The sequence below is a fragment of the Anas platyrhynchos genome, chromosome 14 (assembly GCF_047663525.1).
Source record: "Anas platyrhynchos isolate ZD024472 breed Pekin duck chromosome 14, IASCAAS_PekinDuck_T2T, whole genome shotgun sequence".
Classification (NCBI taxonomy): domain Eukaryota; kingdom Metazoa; phylum Chordata; class Aves; order Anseriformes; family Anatidae; genus Anas; species Anas platyrhynchos.
This window is the reverse complement of record NC_092600.1, coordinates 6199289-6219096: the sequence shown is the minus strand read 5'-3', so window position 1 is coordinate 6219096 and position 19808 is coordinate 6199289. Positions and strand designations below refer to the sequence as shown.

Here is a 19808-nt window from a genome sequence, read left to right as displayed (position 1 = left end):
TTCCTTGTAAAGGCAAAATGCATCCAAACCATCAGCAGTGTACTTCCCCCCCACACACACCCCTTTGCTCCCTGGGGTAGTAGGGTGCAGCCTGCTCGTGTCTCACACCAGCTTTGTCAGCCGTGGCGCAGGGACCGTGCCGAGGTGTAGCAGCAATTCAAGCAGAGAGGGAAATTGCCCTGCAAAGCAATTACTGCTGCTGCAATTAAAACCAGGAGAGAACAGTTTCCACCAGGAGCTCAGCTAGCCAAACTTGGCTACTTTGGCTTGCGGATGGGAGCCACTGCTCACATGTGAAGCAGCCAAAAAAAAAAAAAAAAAAAAAAAAGGAAAACCAACACAGAGACAGCACATGGCTCCTCAGCAGACAGGTGCCTTGTTCTCCCTCCTGGCTGCACAGCTTGGTTTGTGCAGTCTCTCTACCCCTCCTCTTTTTCTTCTCCTGTGACTGGGCTGGGGACTGCCTCACCCTCTGCGTGAATAAGCTCCCCTTGTCCTCAGAGAAGTTGGGATGGGAATATCTGGTTTTCCTCCCCATGTTGTGCCTGAAGAGCCAAGGCCAGGGACAAGCCCATGGCATGGAAACAAGCTGGAGTTTGTCCTCCCTGTGTCCCCAGGACCCCACACTCTTCCAGGCAGACCTAGCTTTGAAGGCAGTGGGGAAAACAGTTACACTGGTCACCTGAGCCTGCCCCAAAGACCCGGTGTGATATTCCCCCTTTAATTCCTGTTTACAGAAAACAGCACATTTGAAGGACAAATGCATCAGTCCGCAACCTGAACATTACTGTCAACACATCACAGCCAAACTTTCTGGTTTGTTTTTATATAGATAGACCAGGGATCTTCCATTTCATCAGCCCACGGAGAGCCCAACCAGAGGAATAAACCCAGTGCCCGTCTCTTGAGCCACTGACATTGCACCAGCTTCCCCTCACGGGCACCTGATCCTTCCATGCTTTTCAGAGATATATTTCCTCTGCAAACACTCATTTCGCAATGTGCTTTTGCAGCCAGACATTCTTTTTTTCCCCTCTCAGAACTAAAGATTAACAATTAAATTATTTGACAGGGGAATAGAGGCCCAGTGCTAATTAAATTCCTTGGTCTCTCCTCTTTGCAGAGGGAAAAAAAAAAAAAAGCTCTCAGTATCAGCATTCAACCAGAACAGGGCAGTTTGTGATGTTGGAGTTAATTAGATGGGCAGCCATGGGCACAGCCAAAAAAAGAAGAAAATAATATTTCTCAAAGGCCGTACAAAGGTTGTGGGGAAAGAAGGAAATGACCAACTGGGAGCTGGGAACTGAGCAAGCTGGCGTGCCCAGACAGCACAGGGTTCACCTCCGAAACCAAATACCTGTTTATATTTCATCTGGCTGGCTGAAACTAAACAGCAACAAGACACAAAGCAAAACAGCACTTGCATAGGCTGGGAGAAATCAGTACCGGGTGTCCTGTAAAGCTTGGCTGCTCCGTTTTAAGGAATGTAATTCTTCAGTGGCCTGAGCAGCTGGGCTCCTCATCTCCACCTGCTCTCACATTCCCATGCCTGCCGGTGGGCTACAGCTCCCGGGGGCTTGCTGGTGTCTGCCTACACAGCGGTGTTAATATCACGGAAGATTATGCTGGTTCAGTCCTTTGATGCAATCCTTCCCAATGTTGTTACAGTGATGATTGCGCGATGGCACTTTCTCAGCCAGATCCACCAGGGATTGCACCAGTGTAAATAAGATAATCCGCTGTCTGGCTGCTATTAAAATGCACCAAGATGCTCTCAGCTCAGGCAACGCTCTTGTGCCAATGCAAACTACATCCTCTGTGTTTTTGTTATGTTTTGCCTCTATTTATTCAGAGAATAAATTCTCTCCCTGAACACATCAACCCACTCTAAAGTTACAGTTCTCTTATCACCAGTGTTTTTCAACTCACTTGGTGACTTCCCCCTCCTTGTCTCTGCTGGGCCAGGAGACGAGCAGTCGTGGGGGACTTTCAGGGGTGTTCCTGTACAAAATAACACCTGCAGAAAGGCCCAGAAAGCTCCCAGGGGAGCACACACTGCACTGGCCAAGACAGACCAGGATGAGAACAGAAGCTGATGGCTTTTTGGGTGCTGAGCTGAGCTTGTTAAGGCTTGGGTGTCACACCCATCCCAGGGAGGTTTTATATTATTATTCTGACCTAGAAAATAGATATACCTGCCTGCTGCCCACAGAGCCTGTTGCTGGAAAGGTTTTGCTGTTTCCTCATCCCTCACTTCCTTGCCAAGTCTTGGGGGGAAGTTGTTACAAGCTAGTTTTAGAAAACCATGTAGTAACCAAGTACAACCAGGAGGAAAGTCAGGGCTTAATCATTCCTAAGCCACCCAGGTACAACACACAAGTCACCAGAGCTCCTAAAACACACACCAGGAGGCACAAAACCATCCTCAGCAGTTTCAGCATAATCCCAAGGGTGCTCAACAGAAACTGCTCGGGAGGGTGGGCACAAAGCTGCAAAAAGCAATGGGGCTGTGAGAGGGTGTTCCTCCCCCAGACACTCACAAGACATCATTTTTACTAGCTGTATACCTCCATGTAGGAATTGAGCCTGTGAAATTAATTCTTCTTGCAACTTGGAAGCAGACAAACAGAAAATGGCACCCAGAGAACAGAGTCGCTCTTTGGAAGTAGCACCAACACATTCAGCATGGGCTCTCCTACAGCACTTACAGGAAAGCTGAACACCAATTTCTGTGCTCTTCCACCTCATTTTTAAAGTGAATGCCAGGGGAATTGTAGTTTTTAATTATCTTTTTTTGCACTTAAGGCTTATTAGATTTGTATTGCCTCCATCTCCTTCCCACCCCCCACTCTCTCTCTTCCCTACACTTCCTCCAGTCGACAGTTAATGAGAAGAAATCAGCGTATTGCACTATCTGGCATCTTGCTGCTGAAGTGGCAGGAGTCTTTGGTTACCAAGTCATTTGCTGCTTAATTGAAATCTTTTCTCTGGATTCATTGCCATGCAGACACTCTATTGGAATGCAGCGATGGAGCCCAGTATTGATTGCCCTCTCACTCCCAGCTTTCCTATTCTGAGTTTGCAAGTCAATTGCACCGTGTTGTTTTCCTCCAATAAATAAACAAATAAATAACTCACCCACTCCACAACCCCATTTACCCCTTCTTAGAGCAGGGGTAGGATGAGACAAGAAATGCCAGGTGGCTATAGGAAAAGCTAGATCCACATTTCATCAGCATGAGCATGCATCAGCTGGTTCTGATAAGGTTCAGGTTGGGAGCAGACTGTGAAGATATAAAGGGTAAATGAAATCCTAGCTTTATGTTCTCGCTGGAAATTACCTGGAATTTCTCCCCTCTGTTGCAGAAATTAAAGATTTTTTTTTTTTGGCTAAAAAAAAAAAAAAGCTATCAAACACAACACCCTAATACAGTTGCAGCCTGAAGCCAGCCTGCATTTGTGAGCTTGCAGGGCTGAAAACCAAGGCTTGGCAAGTCGTGACCTGCTAACACCGGCGAGGAGAGTCAATGCAACGTACATTGTCACTGACTCCTGACTTAGAAATTACACCACTCAAGACCTTTTTAACCCCACCTGCTTTTTAAGTCCCTGGAGAATTCAGTGGTTAAAAACGCTCTTGTCAAGGCCTCACGCAGATTTTGTTTGTCCCAAGTCTCAGCTCAAACTTGCTTTGTATCAATAGATCTGAGAGCTGCGGCACATTAATGTTATGCATAATAACTATACCCAAATTCCTCCTGATGGCCTTTGTGTCAATGCTGAGCACCACACCTCTGAAAGACACGGGGTTTAACTTCTGCAGAGCTTCCCAAGTCAATGAGAAAATTCAAAATTTCTCAAAGTGTTGTTCTCCTGCTGTAAGAGGATTCTACAGCATCATTTGTGACTGTTCAGGCAGCAAAACACCTTGTGCCTGCTGTAAACATGCTTAAGCCTCTCAGATGCTCAACCATGGCAATTCCTTGCAGTTTCCATACAGCCCTTGTACTTCTAACATCAGGAGCTTTGCAGAGGGTGATGCAACAAACCCCACCTCCTCCCAAGTGGCTTTCTTTGCCTGATTACATATTTGCATTGCAAGACTGCCTGGAGGCTCCAGCCAACTTCAGGCTTCTGAAGCCACAAGCAGAGACTGCCCTTATCTCAGGCACCTGGCAAGTCACCTGTGGTGGTTGTTATTGGTGGTTGGTTAGGATGTGTTTTTAATTATTAATTGTTTGCTTGCTAATCTAGGCAATTTTACACCCCAGTTTCACCCTGGGAAGAGATCTGTTTGCATAGAAGCCACATAACCACAGGGCAGGAACCGAACGGTGTCTGCTCCTGTCTTCGAAGTCAAAGCTTCCTTCGAAACTGGGAATAAGCACCCGGTACCAGGGGGCACTTGTTCCTGCACAGATAGCACCAACAGAGGCTGCCTAAGCCAAGATCACTGCCCTGCAGATCCTGCAGACTCCCACGGACTCCGAAGGCACGGTGCCAACCTTAGTCAGGCTGCTGAAGGAGGTGCTTTTCATCTTTCGCAGATCAATCAGTAGTGCTTTACTTTTTCTGCCCCGTAGGTCAAATAGGTTCCCAAAAGACTTTTTCCTTTTATCTCAGCCCAACGTGAGTTCCATTTCAGGATCTTACCCCAGACACCTCGCAGTCCAGTATTGGTGTGGCTGTATCGAGCTCAGCCCCCTGCATTGCAGGTACCAGCAGCAAGCGCTGGGCTGACCAGCAAACAGGGAGCGAGCTCACATCCATCCTCTACAGCCCCAAATGCTCTGCAGCAGCTATGGCTTCACGTGACATTCATTTAAGCCTTAAATTCCAAAATGCTCTGATCCTACCTGCCTTTTCATAGATTAGGTTGGGTAACAAATATGTTCCTTGCTATTTGCGGTGTAATTAAGCAGTAATTGCTGCCCAAGGCTAATCTCAGAGTGTGTTTTTCCTGCAGAACCCAGTGCCAGAGTTCACATTTGTAATTTAGTGGCATGCCAGGGAGCTGTACCTAAACTCACAGAAGGATTTTCTCCACTCATCATTTCTCTTCTACTTTGGTGGCAGCTGGGATTCTGCATTCAGAGATGTTTGGGCTGGGCAAACAAATTAGCAGAGACCAGCCTCATTAGGAATCCACATGGGTACCCATCCTGCCTCGCAATGGGAATGAGATGTTGATTGCTCTGTTTCCGGACCCCAAACTCTCCCCAGCATGGGATATGCATTAAAACCTCCTCTTTTTTTTCCTACTCACACAGCCTGGCGGCCTCGAAAGAAGCTGAAGCAGCAGCACGATCTGCCCCCAAGCCCATGTCTCCTTCTGATTTCTTGGATAAGCTGATGGGGAGGACTTCAGGATATGATGCCAGGATCAGGCCAAATTTCAAAGGTATGCAAAAAAAACCAACATTGCTTTTCAGACTGTTTCCTTTTGTGAAGGAAGACTGCATGAATACCTCCCTAATTGTACAAGGAATACAAACAATCCTTATGTTCATATGAAATATGTATGATAATAAGAGATTTGGCACATAGACACCCTGTAGGTATCTGGGAAGATCTCATTTCCACTCAAACAAAACAACCTCGTACCAACTTTACGCACAGCCAGCACTTCAATATCAACCCAGCAAGGGGTCAGGGACGCCTGCTGATCACTGACTGGACTGGCAGGAGCTGAACCTCTCACAGGTTAGGAGGAAAACTGATTTTTCCCTTACGTTACTGCCCACAGCACCCTCTGGCAGTGGGTAACGCACCCTCCTTGCGCCCACTGAAGCTCAGAGGAGGCTCTCCCACCAGCTCAGGAAGGAATTCAGTGGGGTGCCAGGAGCAGCTCCAGCCAACCCATCCATGTCCCCTGCAGCAGGGGGCTCAGCACCACTCCATCACAGCAGTTTCAGACCCCTTTTCAGCCACTGCGCAGCCCTCTTCAATGCTCATTTCATTCATTTCCTTTGTTTCTTACCACCAAGTCCCCCTCCTCCCTCCCAGAGCCCCTGGCAAGGCTAACACAGGACTCCCAGGAACCATTAATCAGTGACAGCACCTGCCATCCAGCTTTGTGAAACAAGCCCTACACTGGGCTCTTAAACCTAAAGCTGTGGGGGAAGCTCATGCCCTAATAGTCAACTAGGCAACACAAAACACTGTCATTTCATCCGGATCACAAAGAGTTAAAAATACCCTGTAAACTGTCCTACTGCTAAATTATGCACACGCACAAAAGAAATTAAACTTAAATATTTAATGAAATGTGTACATTATCTTCTTGCTGAAGGCAGCTGTATTGTAATTTTATTCAAGATAATTTAATTTGTTTTATTTCAATGAACTACACCTTCCCCACAGGGCAGTTTTGCTGGCTTAGCCTCCCACACATAAATCAGGCTCCAATTTATATGGGAGGTACAGGAGGTGCGTTACAGAGCTTGGGGCTGTAGCTCTCAGAGTACGTCATTGAAATTAACTGGCACTAACTCATAGGGGTATTTTAATCGCTTAGATCTAGATGAAAACAATACCAAAAACCCCCATCAGATTGATTTTGGGGGGAGGGGGAGATTAATAAAAAGAAGATTGCAGCTTTTCCACCCTCAGGGCAAGCTGGGCTGTCCCAAGGGTGCCCTGCTCTGAGCCCAGACTCAGCTTCACTCAGCACAGGGGCAGGATGAGCAGGACCAAAATCTTCCACATGGATTCTTCTGATGTGCATGCTGTCACCCAGGATGTTAGAGCAAAGTTTTTCTTCTGGGTCCTTTGGGAGGGGGACCCACATGTACATAGACGACCTATATGGTCCACAGAATGTATAGAAGCATCCTCTTCCTCCTGAGCATTATGGATAGCAGAAACCCACTGCTAAACCCTGACCAAGTGTGCACGTACAGCTGCTGGATAGACTGCAGCACAAGGGCTGATGAGCTCAGATCTCAGTTACATGGGTTTGTTAACACTGGGCCTGCCAGCCACGAGCCTGTGGGACAAGAGGGGTAGTGAACAGGGGAGGGGAACAACAAGGCACCATTTTGTACCCGATGTTAGCCCATGCTCGTGGTTACCCGTCTGGAGAAGGAGCTGTGCAGGATGAACAGCCTGGGAGCTGCTGCTGAGCTGGCAAGGGGCTGTCTGGAAGCTGGTCAGACAGAAACCTGCTCAAATTGCCTGGGATTCATACCAAGAAAATCCTGGGCTGTGGAAAGCACTGCTGTAACGGGGCTGCAGCCTTACTCCTACAGAGAATGGGGGAAAGAGTTTCAAAAGAGGCCAAAGCTGATAGGAGCAAACCAAGCTCCAAACATCCCCTTAATTTCCAACACAGGAGGAAGATTGCACTGATTGCAGGCACAAGCTTCTCATTAAAGCCCCCCCAAGTATTTCATCTCACAGCAGCTGCCAGACTGCAGATGTGGCCTCAACGGGCAAGCGTCGCTCCCTGAGCAAGGCTGAGCCATCAGGCAGCGATTGATATGCAGACACCATCCTGGTCCCCATAAGCATGGAGGAATTATCTAAAAATCCACACTTGCTATTTCCACAGATCTATTTCTTCCCAGAAGCATGTCTCGGGGATGATGTGAGATTAATTCCCCCGGCATTAAAGGGGGACTTTGGTTCCTGGGGCGTCCTTTGCTTTCTGCATCCTTCCCCACCCCATGCTGGGCAGCATCAGCTCCCTTGGGAGCCCCCAGCGTAGGAGCCCCTTTTGCTTCATTTTGCTTCACCCCTCCTCTGCTCATTAAAGCTCTACAGAAACCCCACGACGTGTGTAAGTCACTGGTGTGCCAGGCACAGAAGGCCAAATACTGTCCTGGTTCCAAAAACCTCTCCAGCCTTCTTCTTTGTGCTGCACTGCAGCTCTCAGCATCTGCCTAGGTCCAAATGCAGTATTTCCATCTGAAGTTTACCAAGCAATATTGTTATTTACATTTGCTCATACCAATAATACCAGGCACCAGAACCAAACAGACTGACAGTCCCCAAACCTTCTCTCTAATCACAGTCTTTTTTATCCTTTAATCCCCACCCACCTCCAACTTCTGCAATCCCATAACTTTTCTAATATGAAGAGGTTAAGCAAAGCTTCAACCTAAAAGCAAATAAAGTCCCAGGGAGGCACGGTCCAAGATCTGGGATTACCCTCTCCCAAAACACAACAGCCAAAGAACTTCTGAACCCTGGCAATCTCCCTTCCAGCAGGAGCCTCAGACACAACCATTACCACGTGGGATATTTGCTCCATCACCCAGCCTGATCCCTATGGCACACGCTGCCTAGTCATGCACCAGCTCCATAAGGAACCTAGAGTATTAATTCAGACACATTTAGTTGCTTTAAACCAGTATTAAATAAATAATAATAATAATAAAAAAAAAACAACACACCATAGAGCTGTGAATAAGAGAGCCTGTCAGTAGCCTCTTGTTTCTTTCCTGGCTCTTTCCCTCACCATCATGTTCAAGGCGAGTTTGACACCCATACACCAGTGTCGAGATATCTACAAAGCTGTCCTTCCTGGCTGTGATCTATCCTTTTTTTTATCAAAGCAGTTTACAGAAGTGGTATATAAACACTCACCCAACCAGGGGACCAGAGGTGAAGCAAGAGTACTGCCTGACGTCAAGCTGGCGTCAGACCCAAGGCTAGACTAAGTCGGGTCATCCAGACCTCATTCCCATCCCCAGCCACGCTGTTATCACAGCAGGTTTTAAGATTGCAGAATGGAAATCTTTTGGCTTATGAGCCCACAGTGAAGTACTGTTCCAATCTGTATTTGTCATGCAGGCCCACCAGTGAATGTCAGCTGCAACATTTTCATCAACAGCTTCGGTTCGATTGCAGAAACAACTATGGTAAGTGAAAATCACAGCACAGCTGTTCGGCTACCCCCTCAGTCTCATTGCACTCCCAGAAATGCAACAGCAGCCTCTGCTTTAGTGTGACCAGAGGAAAGTATCTGTGTTCCTGAGTTTACCTCAGATTTGAGTAAGCTCATGGCCAACACGCAAGATTCACACTGCATGTAGCCAGTCTCTATCCATCTGCAACTCTATGAAAATGCTGTAAAGGCAAAGTTTAAAGGTCAGAAAAGGGAACAAATGATTTTTTTTTCCCCCTACAGACTTGACAAAGGCTCCAAGCTCAGAGACATTTGCAGCTGCTTTGTATTAAGTGCATTTAGATAAGTGTTGATTCAGACCTCTTAAGTGAAGGGAAGCCAGCTGAATTCAAATCCAGACTGCACCAGATTTCATATTCCCAACGATCAGAAATGGGTTTTCTGGAAGATGATAAAAAAAAATCATTACCTAACAAAAAAATAAATCAATATTTGCAAGTTAAGGCCAACTTCAGACAAAATTAGTGAACGTGGCTAAAGGCTGGATCTAATTAGCAGGGCACTAGGAGGAGAGAATCAGGAGAACAGGAGATAATTGCTCTATCTGAAACCTATTAAAGATTGGTTGTGACATGATCAGTGAACAGCAAAGGAAAGCTCTGGAGGTGCAGTGCTTTACCTCCATGCTAATTAGAGATAATCCAGAAATATGGGACTGAATTACTCTGGTAATTTTTTCTAGAAAGCTGTTGAATGAAGGATACAAGATTCCAGCTTCAGGTGTTTTGTGCATTCAGCCAGGATGTTATAGACTTGATGTATGGGTTGCACCCACTGAATTCAATGAGTTTCTTGTAATGCACACCGCTGTCAGAGTTGATCAGCAGCCATATACCTATGGTTATACGTCTCTTCTAACACTACTCCTCATATCTTGCTTCTGGCAGTGCTTGGGGTGGGGGGTATTCAGTTCCAGGAGTAGAAAGTAGCTGCGACTCTGTCCAAGCACAAAAACATATTTCATAGTTGGATTACAGAATTTGTCTGAGTTTATAGATAAGTGCATTCATGGATTCATTTGTATATAGTGTGAAAGAGAAAGAACTAGAACTGAAATACACATCTGTTCCTAATGTACTGTTTTATTGGACACCTCCTATAGTGTTACAGGCAATCCTACAAAAATTCAGCAGAGAAGATCCACAGCCTGCAAAAGAGAGGGGCAGGCCCACAAGGGATCCCTATGCAACACACAGAGCACATTATACAGTGACATGTTTTTCAAAATATGCCTTATACCACAAGATGCATTGTAGGAAGACACCACAAGATCCCAGTAAGCAGAACGCTCCATAAAAATTAACATAGACTGGCACAAGAGCAAGAAATGTAGTTCACCTCCAAGACACGCTGCAGGGACTTGCTGTCCTCTCCAGATGCCCCCTATTACATATTCTATCTTTCATTTAAAAAAAGAAATTCCCATGGGAACCCAAGAACACCCTCTAGGCACATTGCTTTGTCTAGAAATACCCAAGCCAGCTCTGACAAGCTACTCCAGATGTCAGGCTGACACAGCATTGCACACAACCCAATATAACGTGCTTCTTTGGGGACTGCATTTCTGCTTGTAAGCATTGACAAAAGACACAGGCAACACAGATACTGAAGCATTTGAAAAGGAGAACCCAGGATGGGCTAATTTGGGATTTACTCTGCAAAGAAGCCAGGCTCTCTTTGCAGCAGGTCAAATAGGCATCAGCTCCCCACCAGTCTCTGGGAAGGAAAGAAGCTCCTGTTGTGGAGGAATTTTGACTCTAGAACCTGACTACTTTGAACTGGGACAAGTGATCGAATTATGTTGAAGGAAAAATGTTTGAGTGCAAGAGAGGTGATTCAGCCTTTCACCATAAAGAAGGTGATAGTCCATCTGACCCACAGGACTGATCACCACAATGCTCCACCAGCTGCTTCAGTGGCCATGAGGGAGAGAACAGCACTGTGGTGTAAACCACAGCCATCAGGCACACAGCCTGGCCACATTCAGGTCCTGGAGTACTGCAGCACCCTGTAGTTGGTAATTATTTCACTAGTAGCCACAGAAAAAGAGATACAGATTTTTATAGACATGAATGCAATTAGAGAAGATTTAAAAATATATCTGTAATGGGACTATTAGTTTGTACAGAAGACACCATTGGCATTTGAGTTTACGTTGACTGCATCTCACAAATCAGCATAAATCATGAGGTCACCATGCAAAGGACTGGAGAGACTGGAGGTGAAGGTGCACCTACAGCTTGAGTTATCATGGCAGGAAGAGTATAAAATACTGCAGGAGAGAATGAAACAAATATTTTGTACAGTCACTGAGGTCTACAGACCCCAGAAAAGAAGGAGAGTTGGTGCTGAGAGAAGGCACAGACCTCGCAGAGCAGGCAGAAAGACGGTATCTCTGCCACAAAAGTTCAAAAGGAGCAAGGCAAGCAGTGGAGGCCTGAAAAGTCTTGCAGAGAGAGGGGCAAAAAATAAACACATCAAATAAAAATAAAAGAGACAGCGATCCACTAAACTGAATTCCCTAAAGCAGAGATGAGTTAAGCTGAGGAAAGTCGACTCCTTTCAGCATCCTGCAGAGCTGGAGACCCATCATAAAAGCCTTTAGTGGTGCCCATAATTAGTGGGACATTTATGTTAGATTGTGGCTCCTATAGCACACTCATCAACCTTGCTTGCAGTTAACTCTAAGGACAAGGGAACACGCAGTTGGGAACATGCTTGTGAACCCAGCAAGTGCCTCAAGAAGAGGCACTACCAGCTATAGAAGCCAGACAGGTTCAGACAGCCTCCTTCTGTCTCAAAGCATTACTACAAGAGTGCATCCAACAGCAGGGGAATCCAGATGACAAACAGGATGCATACGCTCTACTGGCTTACTTTTATTAAAAAGTTAAACAGAAAACTCACAAACTGTTAAATCCCTGTTCCGCTCTTCAAAAAACACACACACACTCTCTCCCCCCAGCCTTATCAGGGTAGGAAACTAGAGCAAAGCTACAAATACTTCATTTAAAATGAAATAGAGATCAAGCACCTAGGGAACGCAGTCCCGTTCTTTAGTGAATAAACTGAATCTGCTAGTATGAGACAATGCTAGGATTATCTGATCACTTCATCTAACAAACCCCTGCTATACCAGAACTCTTGGAATAAAGCAATGCCCTTGATCTCTCTTCCTGTGGAAGCTCAGATTTGTTTATTGATATCTAGCTAGCTCAGGCAGCTGGGAGTATTTTGTATACAGCAAAGGAGGAATATTCTTGAATATCATCACCTAAAGTTGCCAGGAACTCAGTGCTCAAGGTGACCTGTCCCAATTTCATATTTTTAAAGGACTCACAAGCAGCAAACAAGTTTAAGATAGAGAATTACAAAGCTACTAATACAGGCTCCCTCAGGCACGGGGCATATATATAAATTCATCCCTGATTTCATGCTATTGTCATCCCAGCTGAAAAGAACAAACCAAATGTAACCTTCCAGGCAGCTGCAGCACAGCCACATTCGCTCTCCCAGCATCTCCTAAGGACAGGAGAAGCTGGAGGCTGCAACTGCCCAAATGCAAAATACTTGCTTAGAGATAGCTGTATGAGATTTTTCCAATCAGATAATAAACCATTCCTGCAAAACAGACCGAGCAATTTGCTGCAGCCTCACAAGCCACAGAGCAGCAAGCAGCAGACATAACTGATGCAGTGTACAGGTCATGCACTTAATACAGGGCCCGCTCACCCCAAGGTCAGCAGAAGACATGAATACCAGCACCAAAAACCTGCGACAAAGGACCCCAAGCACCTACCTTCCTCACACAGCATGCTTCCTCTCCAGGGCAATGGCAGCCTGCACGACTGGCCTCAAATATGCAGACTAGCTACAGCTGAGGTGAGGTTACAGGTCCCTTATTAACCCCAACGAGGGCTGCTCCTGCATGTGTCTGTAATCAGTTGGTGGTAACACTCCTCTGCGGGGTGATAGCCTGTGCCCAAGCCTGGAATTAAAAGTAAAAGCCTTTGTTTAATCTCTTTCTAGAGAGTCAGCTCATTGTGAATGCAGGCCCTTGTGCTCTGCCACCCAGGTGGGATCCGCACCTGAGGGAGCCCGCTCTCTGCTTTCTTTCTTCCATCAGCAAAATGTGAAGGCTTTCCCCCTCTTTTCAGTGCAAAGGCAGCTCTGAGAGAACCCCCGAGGCAGGGACTGAAGCCTTTTGGGCTTCCTGACAGCCTCTGTCCACTTTCTTCACAGTCCTACCCCGGTTTGCCACTGCTTTCATCACCACTGCTCATCGGGTGCCAAGGCCACGGTGTCTTGGGACAGAGCGATCTCAAATGGTCTTCCATTTCCTTGGCTCCTCATGAGGCCACTACGCAGAATTTCAGTTCAGCATTATCAACTTGAACACTTTGATCATTTCAATTATTTTCTTCCTGCCCTGTGTCATTTCCCCCTTGGGAGCAAAAGGTCTTTGTGCCAAATTGCAAAGCTCCTGAATGGCACCACAGCACGGGCTTGCCGCTTGCCGCTCCCCAGCCAGCCAGAGGAGCAGGCTGCACGAGATAATCAATGCCTGGATGTGATCAGCACACAAATGAGGAGCTCAAGTGATAAGAAGGAAATGGAGAAAGATTTTTTTATATATTTTTGCTGAGTTAGCAGACCCAGTACTTTTTTTTTTTTTCTTTTTTCCTTGAGAGTTCACATCAGAATTGTTCTGTTCTGTCCATCATCTAGCACTAACCACGGCCTTCTTGGTGATGCTAATTAAGATCTCCTACAACTGTATCCAGAAGAAACACTACAAGACTCCAGGTAGCCTACAAATGAGTGTTATTCAGCTCATTGCCTCTCAGCTTGCCTGCAGTACCTAGGCACAAAGCTTTCAACGCTAGCCCAGAAATCTGCAGCCCCTACTTTTGGCTATGCCATGGCCACAGACATGACACATTTGTTCTCCAGGCCTTGCGGCAGCTCCTCAGGCACTGTCACGTCCAGTTTGCAATCACAGTCCCTTTTTTCACATTTCTGTTCAGATAAGCCTGGACGCCAGAAATCTAATGGAGGCAGATCGCTGCTCGGGGTGGCAGGTTGCTGCTCAAGCCCTGTCCCTGCCCACCTCCCCTTCCCATCTGCCCTCATATAACAGGTGTGAGGCTCTAGAACACGACAGTCAAAACGATGTAGATGAAAGCCCATCCCAATTAGAAGGGCTCAATATGCCATCCAGACCCAATCCACAGGGAAGTCTGCCGCCTCCCTGGGGCTCGGGTGAGAGGGAAAGGGATAAAAACAGGCCTGCTGGTGACAAGCTAAGGGATGGCACACTAGAGTCAGAGGGACTGTGTGCTAGTGAGGCCCTTCGGTCTGCTCCACAAGGTGCTGCATGCAATGAGATGCATTTGAAGTGCTTCTACACAAACACACGCAGTATGAGGAATAAAATGAGTGAATTTCCTCCTGCAGCAAAGCTTGCCTGCGGTATCACAGACCATTGTGGAGAGATTGGCTCCATTCCCCACCTTCCAACACTCCATCAGGCTGAGAACACTTCTGGGCAGCTACCACTGAAGTTTCTTCCAAACATGAGTTTAATTTGTGTTGTACATGACATAAGCCCCCATCTAGAGCTGACCTGCTAGCATCCAGCTTATTTGTAGCTGAATAAGCAAAACAACCTTTTGCTTTCTACCTATTAGGTCAGTGACACTGATTTCCCCTGACTGCAATGACTGCAGATCTTTACACACAGACAAGGGAGAACTGAAAGTATATGAGTTGTTCCAGGAGTTGCTGTGTGCCAATGGGAAGTGGGGATTCTGTGTTTGTGGAGTGTTTTCCTCTGTCAGGTTTGCGTGATTGAACTAAGACCCTCTATCCTAGCTGTCTGCAGCTATTTACATTTTCTGCAAACCCATTACCTGGAGGGGACGGAGATGAACTATTAAGTCAGAGGGACCCACTAGGACTCATGAAGGTGACATCTGGAATATCAGCAGAAGGAGAGAGTGCTGCAACTCTTTTTCATGTTCAGAAGTCTGCTCCTTTTAGCGTCAAGTCCTTGGTCCATTTGCTGTTGTCATAATCACGAATGTCATTAGCAGCTTCTCTGCTCCAAGGATGCAGATGGCACTAAGTGGCCTGAAAAAATAAATAAATAAATAAATAAAAATGTAGAACGTAAGCTATAAACTACCCTGACCAAAACCATGAAGCCACCAAGACACAATCCTCTCCTGACCCTCCAGTGTGACCAGACCATGAAAGAGTCATGTCCTTGCAGACAGAGTCTGTAGGTTCCTAGCCAAGTGAGCACTTGAGGCAGCAGTGTCAGACTGTCCTCCAAATGAACTCTTCCACTCCAGAGCTTTGTGTTCTCCAGATGGAAAGAACAGATCTGATGGTGGAGTCAGGGGGAGTCCTTCAGAGATGCCAAGTATTGTCTCACTGAAGAAAGTTCCTAGAGCCTGCAGCAGGTATTAGTTACTGGCAAGCACATCAGAGTCCCTCCATTACCTGTCACTTAATAAAAGTCTTCAAAGTACATCAGTGTTAGAAAGGCACCAGAGAAACCCTTAATCATGATAGTAACTATTAATTTGGGCCAGGGCAGTGGAATTGGTTTATTATGTGCTGCTTTTTAGACACGGCTTGCCTCTATACTTAGTAATGTCCATTAATTTATGGACGTGGAGCTTTTATCCCTCTCCTGATAGCTGCCATGTCCTCTCCCCATTTAGATTTGCTGGCTAACTTTCCTATGTACAATTCAGCAGAAAAGAGGCATGCAGATCACCCTGGGAGAACAGGAACTATCTTTAATTGTCCAGGAGAGCATCCGGGACATTTGGGCTAGACCTCAGGAGCCAGTCTTGGCCAGGAGAGCTCAGGGGAGCTGTAAGACACAAGGTTATGAAGCAGATACCATTTTGTGTGGTGCTGGGGGGCTGTCTACAATTAAAGATGTCTAGCCTACAAAATCTGTAGCATTTATGACACATTGACTTTGGAGAGGGGAAAACAGAACACCTGCTTATGGTTAGGAGATGAGCCTCTATGCACATCCCTTCCGTGTTCATGCTCTCATTAAGGACATCTGGTCCCATCAGCTCAGCTGAATTACCCTTACATTAGTGCATGCACAGGTCTCTCTTCTGTGTCACTGTGCCCTTTTTTTTTTTTTTTTCAAGTCTGAAGGAACCATGAATAGTCAGAAAATGGGATGGTTCAACACTGAAGGGAAGCTGAGCTTCCATGTCCCTTTCCCCTCAATTCTCTGCCACAGCTGTCTTGCTGATAGCAGCCCTTACAACATCTGCAACTGAACGTTGCTTCTCCAGCCCCAGGGTTTGGACTAGAGGTCTTGACACTTCACACACAGCTGAAGATTGCTGTGATGGAAGGATGCAAAGATAGACAACTGCACATGCTATGAGATAGCTGCAAGCTACAGGGCTAAAAATAAGAGCTCCTTGAGAAATAATGCCAAGAAGGCCTGCCATAACTTGGGAACGTGGGTTTAGATGTTTGGTTTTGAGAGCAATTTTAGCACGTGCCCACCATTTCTCAGCAATTTCAACCTGCCCTGAGCACTGACTGTGTTTCTTTGTTCCCTGCTTACACCGTGCAGGATTACCGGGTGAACATCTTCTTGCGACAGCAGTGGAATGACCCACGGCTGGCGTACAACGAATACCCTGATGATTCCCTGGACCTGGACCCCTCCATGTTGGACTCCATCTGGAAGCCTGACTTGTTCTTTGCTAACGAGAAAGGAGCCCACTTCCACGAGATCACCACAGACAACAAGCTGCTGAGGATCTCCAGAAATGGAAACGTCCTCTACAGCATCAGGTGAGGTGACTAACTGGGGAGGGCTCCATCAAATGGAAGAGGGTGGAGCTGAGATCCTACTGTATATGCCTAAAATGAGCAAGCGGAGACTTTGAGCATGCCACTGGATAAAAGGAATTGAATTGCATTTTTTTAGGTGGGAGAACATTCTACTAACAGTGTTATAGCCATGTGGTGGAAAGGGACCTCTGGAGGTCCTCCTGCTGGGGCTATGATTATGTGCAATAGTCAAACCTTTATTAAGGCTCTCACAAGAAGGTGGACTTTGTCTCATGGACCCAAAGCACAGCAGCCTTAGCACTAGGTTCACCCAAAAATACCCTCAAGGATTTTGCTCCCTGATCCCTTCTGAGCATGTGTGTGCTGTCCATCTCATGGCATAGCTGCAGCCACAGCCACCCCTGTGTCACATCTGGCAGATATTTAACATGAATTCTTCCCAAGGGGCTTGTTTAAAGACATAATTGAAGGCTTATCTCTCTGATTGATCTGAAATGGAGTCCCCTGCCAAAGATGCATTGAGAAAAACAAAGTGGACAAAAGCTAGCGGTGGTTCCTTCCTGCTCAGGTGCTAGTTTAAATACAGAAAATGCAGTTGCTTTCATAAAAAGAACATTTGAACAGGTCAATTCTGTCTTCTTTTACAACATCTTCTGTCACAACATGCCCTGTAGGTCTGATAGAAAAATTCAATTCCTGTCCCCCAGGAAATTCCGCTATTTCTATATGAAGGCAAAAAGCTGAAAAATCTAAACACTCTAGCAAACAGCATTTTCAGCATTATCAAACCAAATGACACAAATCTAGCTATCTGAATCAAATCATTTAATAACAGCTTATAGAACCAAACAAACAATTTGAGCACAGATCATCAAATAGGGCAGCACAGCAACATACCACAGGAAATGCAGCCAGGACCTAGTGGAAAATGAAGCTTGAAAGGCAAAACTAAAGGTCTCAAGAGGTACGGCAGGAATTCAGGAAGATACAGAGATTCATACTGACTTACCAAAGGGCATTTTCCTTGCATAAAATCCCACCAAAATCTCCGTTTTCCTCCACAGAAACCTGCGAACTTGACCAAGATTTTTTTTTTTTTTTTTTTTTTTTTTTTTTCCTGACACAGAAATGTTCTGTTCAAAGATTTCCAAACAGTCCAAACAGTCCCAGTCTCTAGAAATGTATCTGGGGGGTCCATAGGATAAGTCTGGGCTTGCTGTTAATCCAGACTGTTTCAAGCCTGAGGCAAGAAATGAAGACAGAAGCAGCAAAACTGTTTGATGTGGGAGCTCTCTGTTCTGCACTGTCCAAAGCAGTATTACAATGAAACACCACCTGCAGCAGGCAACTCGGATGGAAATTATTTCACAGACCCAAATTCTTTGCATTTCTTTCCAACACCATGTGCGAAAGCTCAGGCAGGGAATGGGTAAATGATCAGTCATTCTCTCCAGCACTCCAGTGTGTCTTGGGCAAGGTACCAGCCTGTATGCAATGTTGGGTGTCTGAGAGGGTTTGCCCCTTTATCAGTACCCCAGGCTGCTTGGCACTCCCCTGTGCTCTCTTCTCTCCTCAGGATCACGCTGACTCTGGCCTGCCCCATGGACCTGAAGAACTTCCCCATGGATGTACAGACGTGCATCATGCAGTTAGAAAGCTGTGAGTCCTGCACGTCTCCATCTCAAAGAGGAGACAACGTGTTTCCCCTCTCCCTCTCCTTTGCCATCTCCCTCCCCAACTGCAACTCCTTCCCAGTTCAGCCTTCACTGGGCTCTCCCAGCTTGGAAGAGAGCAGAGGATGGACAGCTGGGATAGGCTTGCTCTGCTGTGTGTGCCTGGGGCACCTCTCTCCCAGCCTTGTTTCTCCTGCTCCTCCCTGCTGGCACATCCTCTGCAACCCCCATGCAATCATCTGCATCTACATCTTCGGCCAACTCCAGCAATAATGTTTGCCATCAGAGACAGAAAGCTCTTAGAACAAATGAGGACAAAGTGAGTTCAGATGTCACCAAAACAAGAACCAGCCTCTAAACTGCTTCAAGCCAGTGTGTGGTTGGAGACCCTCCCTCAGGGGTTCATCACACTTTGCCCCATCCCAAGATGTATTTGCTCAGGATTTTCCATTCATTCAGCACGTGACATTTCCTAGAGAAGCTAAACCTCAGAAGGTCCCGTGATAGAAGCCCTGGCATGCTTGTATTTACATTGGCCTTTCACTTTGGAGGAGAAAGGTGAAAGTGCTCTCAGCTGCAAATGGGATGTTTTTCTCTAGCTGAACATTTGCCCCTTGTACATGCTGCTTATCCCAAAGGAGGGAAAGACGATGAATAACTTCATCCAGATAAAGAGGTCAGGTTTGAAAACATAAACAGCTCAAACAGCTCATTTCAAGTAAAAATGTCAGACTATTCACTGAACACCATCAGTACCCCAGCACAGGTCATTGCCCTAGCTTTTACCACATGTATAAGAGGTTCTGCTTCAACCTAAATCCCACCCATTACAGCATTGCCTGGGAACACCAGGTTCAGCCCCTGCCTCCAGGCATAACTCTCTTCTACAAATCTGTCCCTTCCCATGTCAGCATTTAGTATTTATTTCACATGCTCTTTGTTCCATCCTTCCAACAGTTGGCTACACAATGAATGATCTAATATTTGAGTGGCAAGAAAAAGGAGCTGTGCAAGTTGCTGATGGGCTGACATTGCCTCAGTTTATCCTCAAAGAAGAAAAAGACTTGAGATACTGCACAAAGCACTACAACACAGGTCAGTACTCTTCACCCTTAGCCCCTACACTCATCAGAGATGAATTCAAGACCATGCATTTGCCAGAATCTCTTGCTAGGTCTGACGGCAGTCTGGTGACGTAAGCCTTGTTCAACCCAGCCAGGAACAACATAACTAGAAACACACATGGATATGTTACCAGTAAATATATACATATATAGACAATTAAAAGCTAATAGACACAAAAATTGGAACCATCTCGTCCCCATAACATCTGCATCAGTTCAAGGGAGTTTGGCTTGGGCCTTTTCTCCCTCCATTTT

General features: G+C 46.2%; 1 protein-coding gene and 1 long non-coding RNA gene across 4 annotated transcripts in view; one reads left to right on the top strand and one right to left on the bottom strand.

The window, feature by feature from the left end:
• The window catches only part of LOC110353906 (uncharacterized), a 151533-nt gene extending 138671 nt beyond the window's left edge, over positions 1-12862 (bottom strand). For both annotated transcript variants that reach the window (XR_011803408.1, XR_011803409.1), the window contains exon 1: positions 12711-12862. This is a non-coding gene — a long non-coding RNA (uncharacterized lncRNA). The remainder of the gene's footprint in view (positions 1-12710) is intronic.
• The window catches only part of GLRA1 (glycine receptor alpha 1), a 47909-nt gene that overhangs the window by 12093 nt on the left and 16008 nt on the right, over positions 1-19808 (top strand). For both annotated transcript variants that reach the window (XM_021277326.4, XM_072023420.1), the window contains exons 2-6: positions 5271-5401; positions 8797-8864; positions 16533-16756; positions 18333-18415; positions 19387-19524. In XM_021277326.4, coding sequence (XP_021133001.3) covers positions 5271-5401; positions 8797-8864; positions 16533-16756; positions 18333-18415; positions 19387-19524 — 644 coding nt within the window. The remainder of the gene's footprint in view (positions 1-5270; positions 5402-8796; positions 8865-16532; positions 16757-18332; positions 18416-19386; positions 19525-19808) is intronic.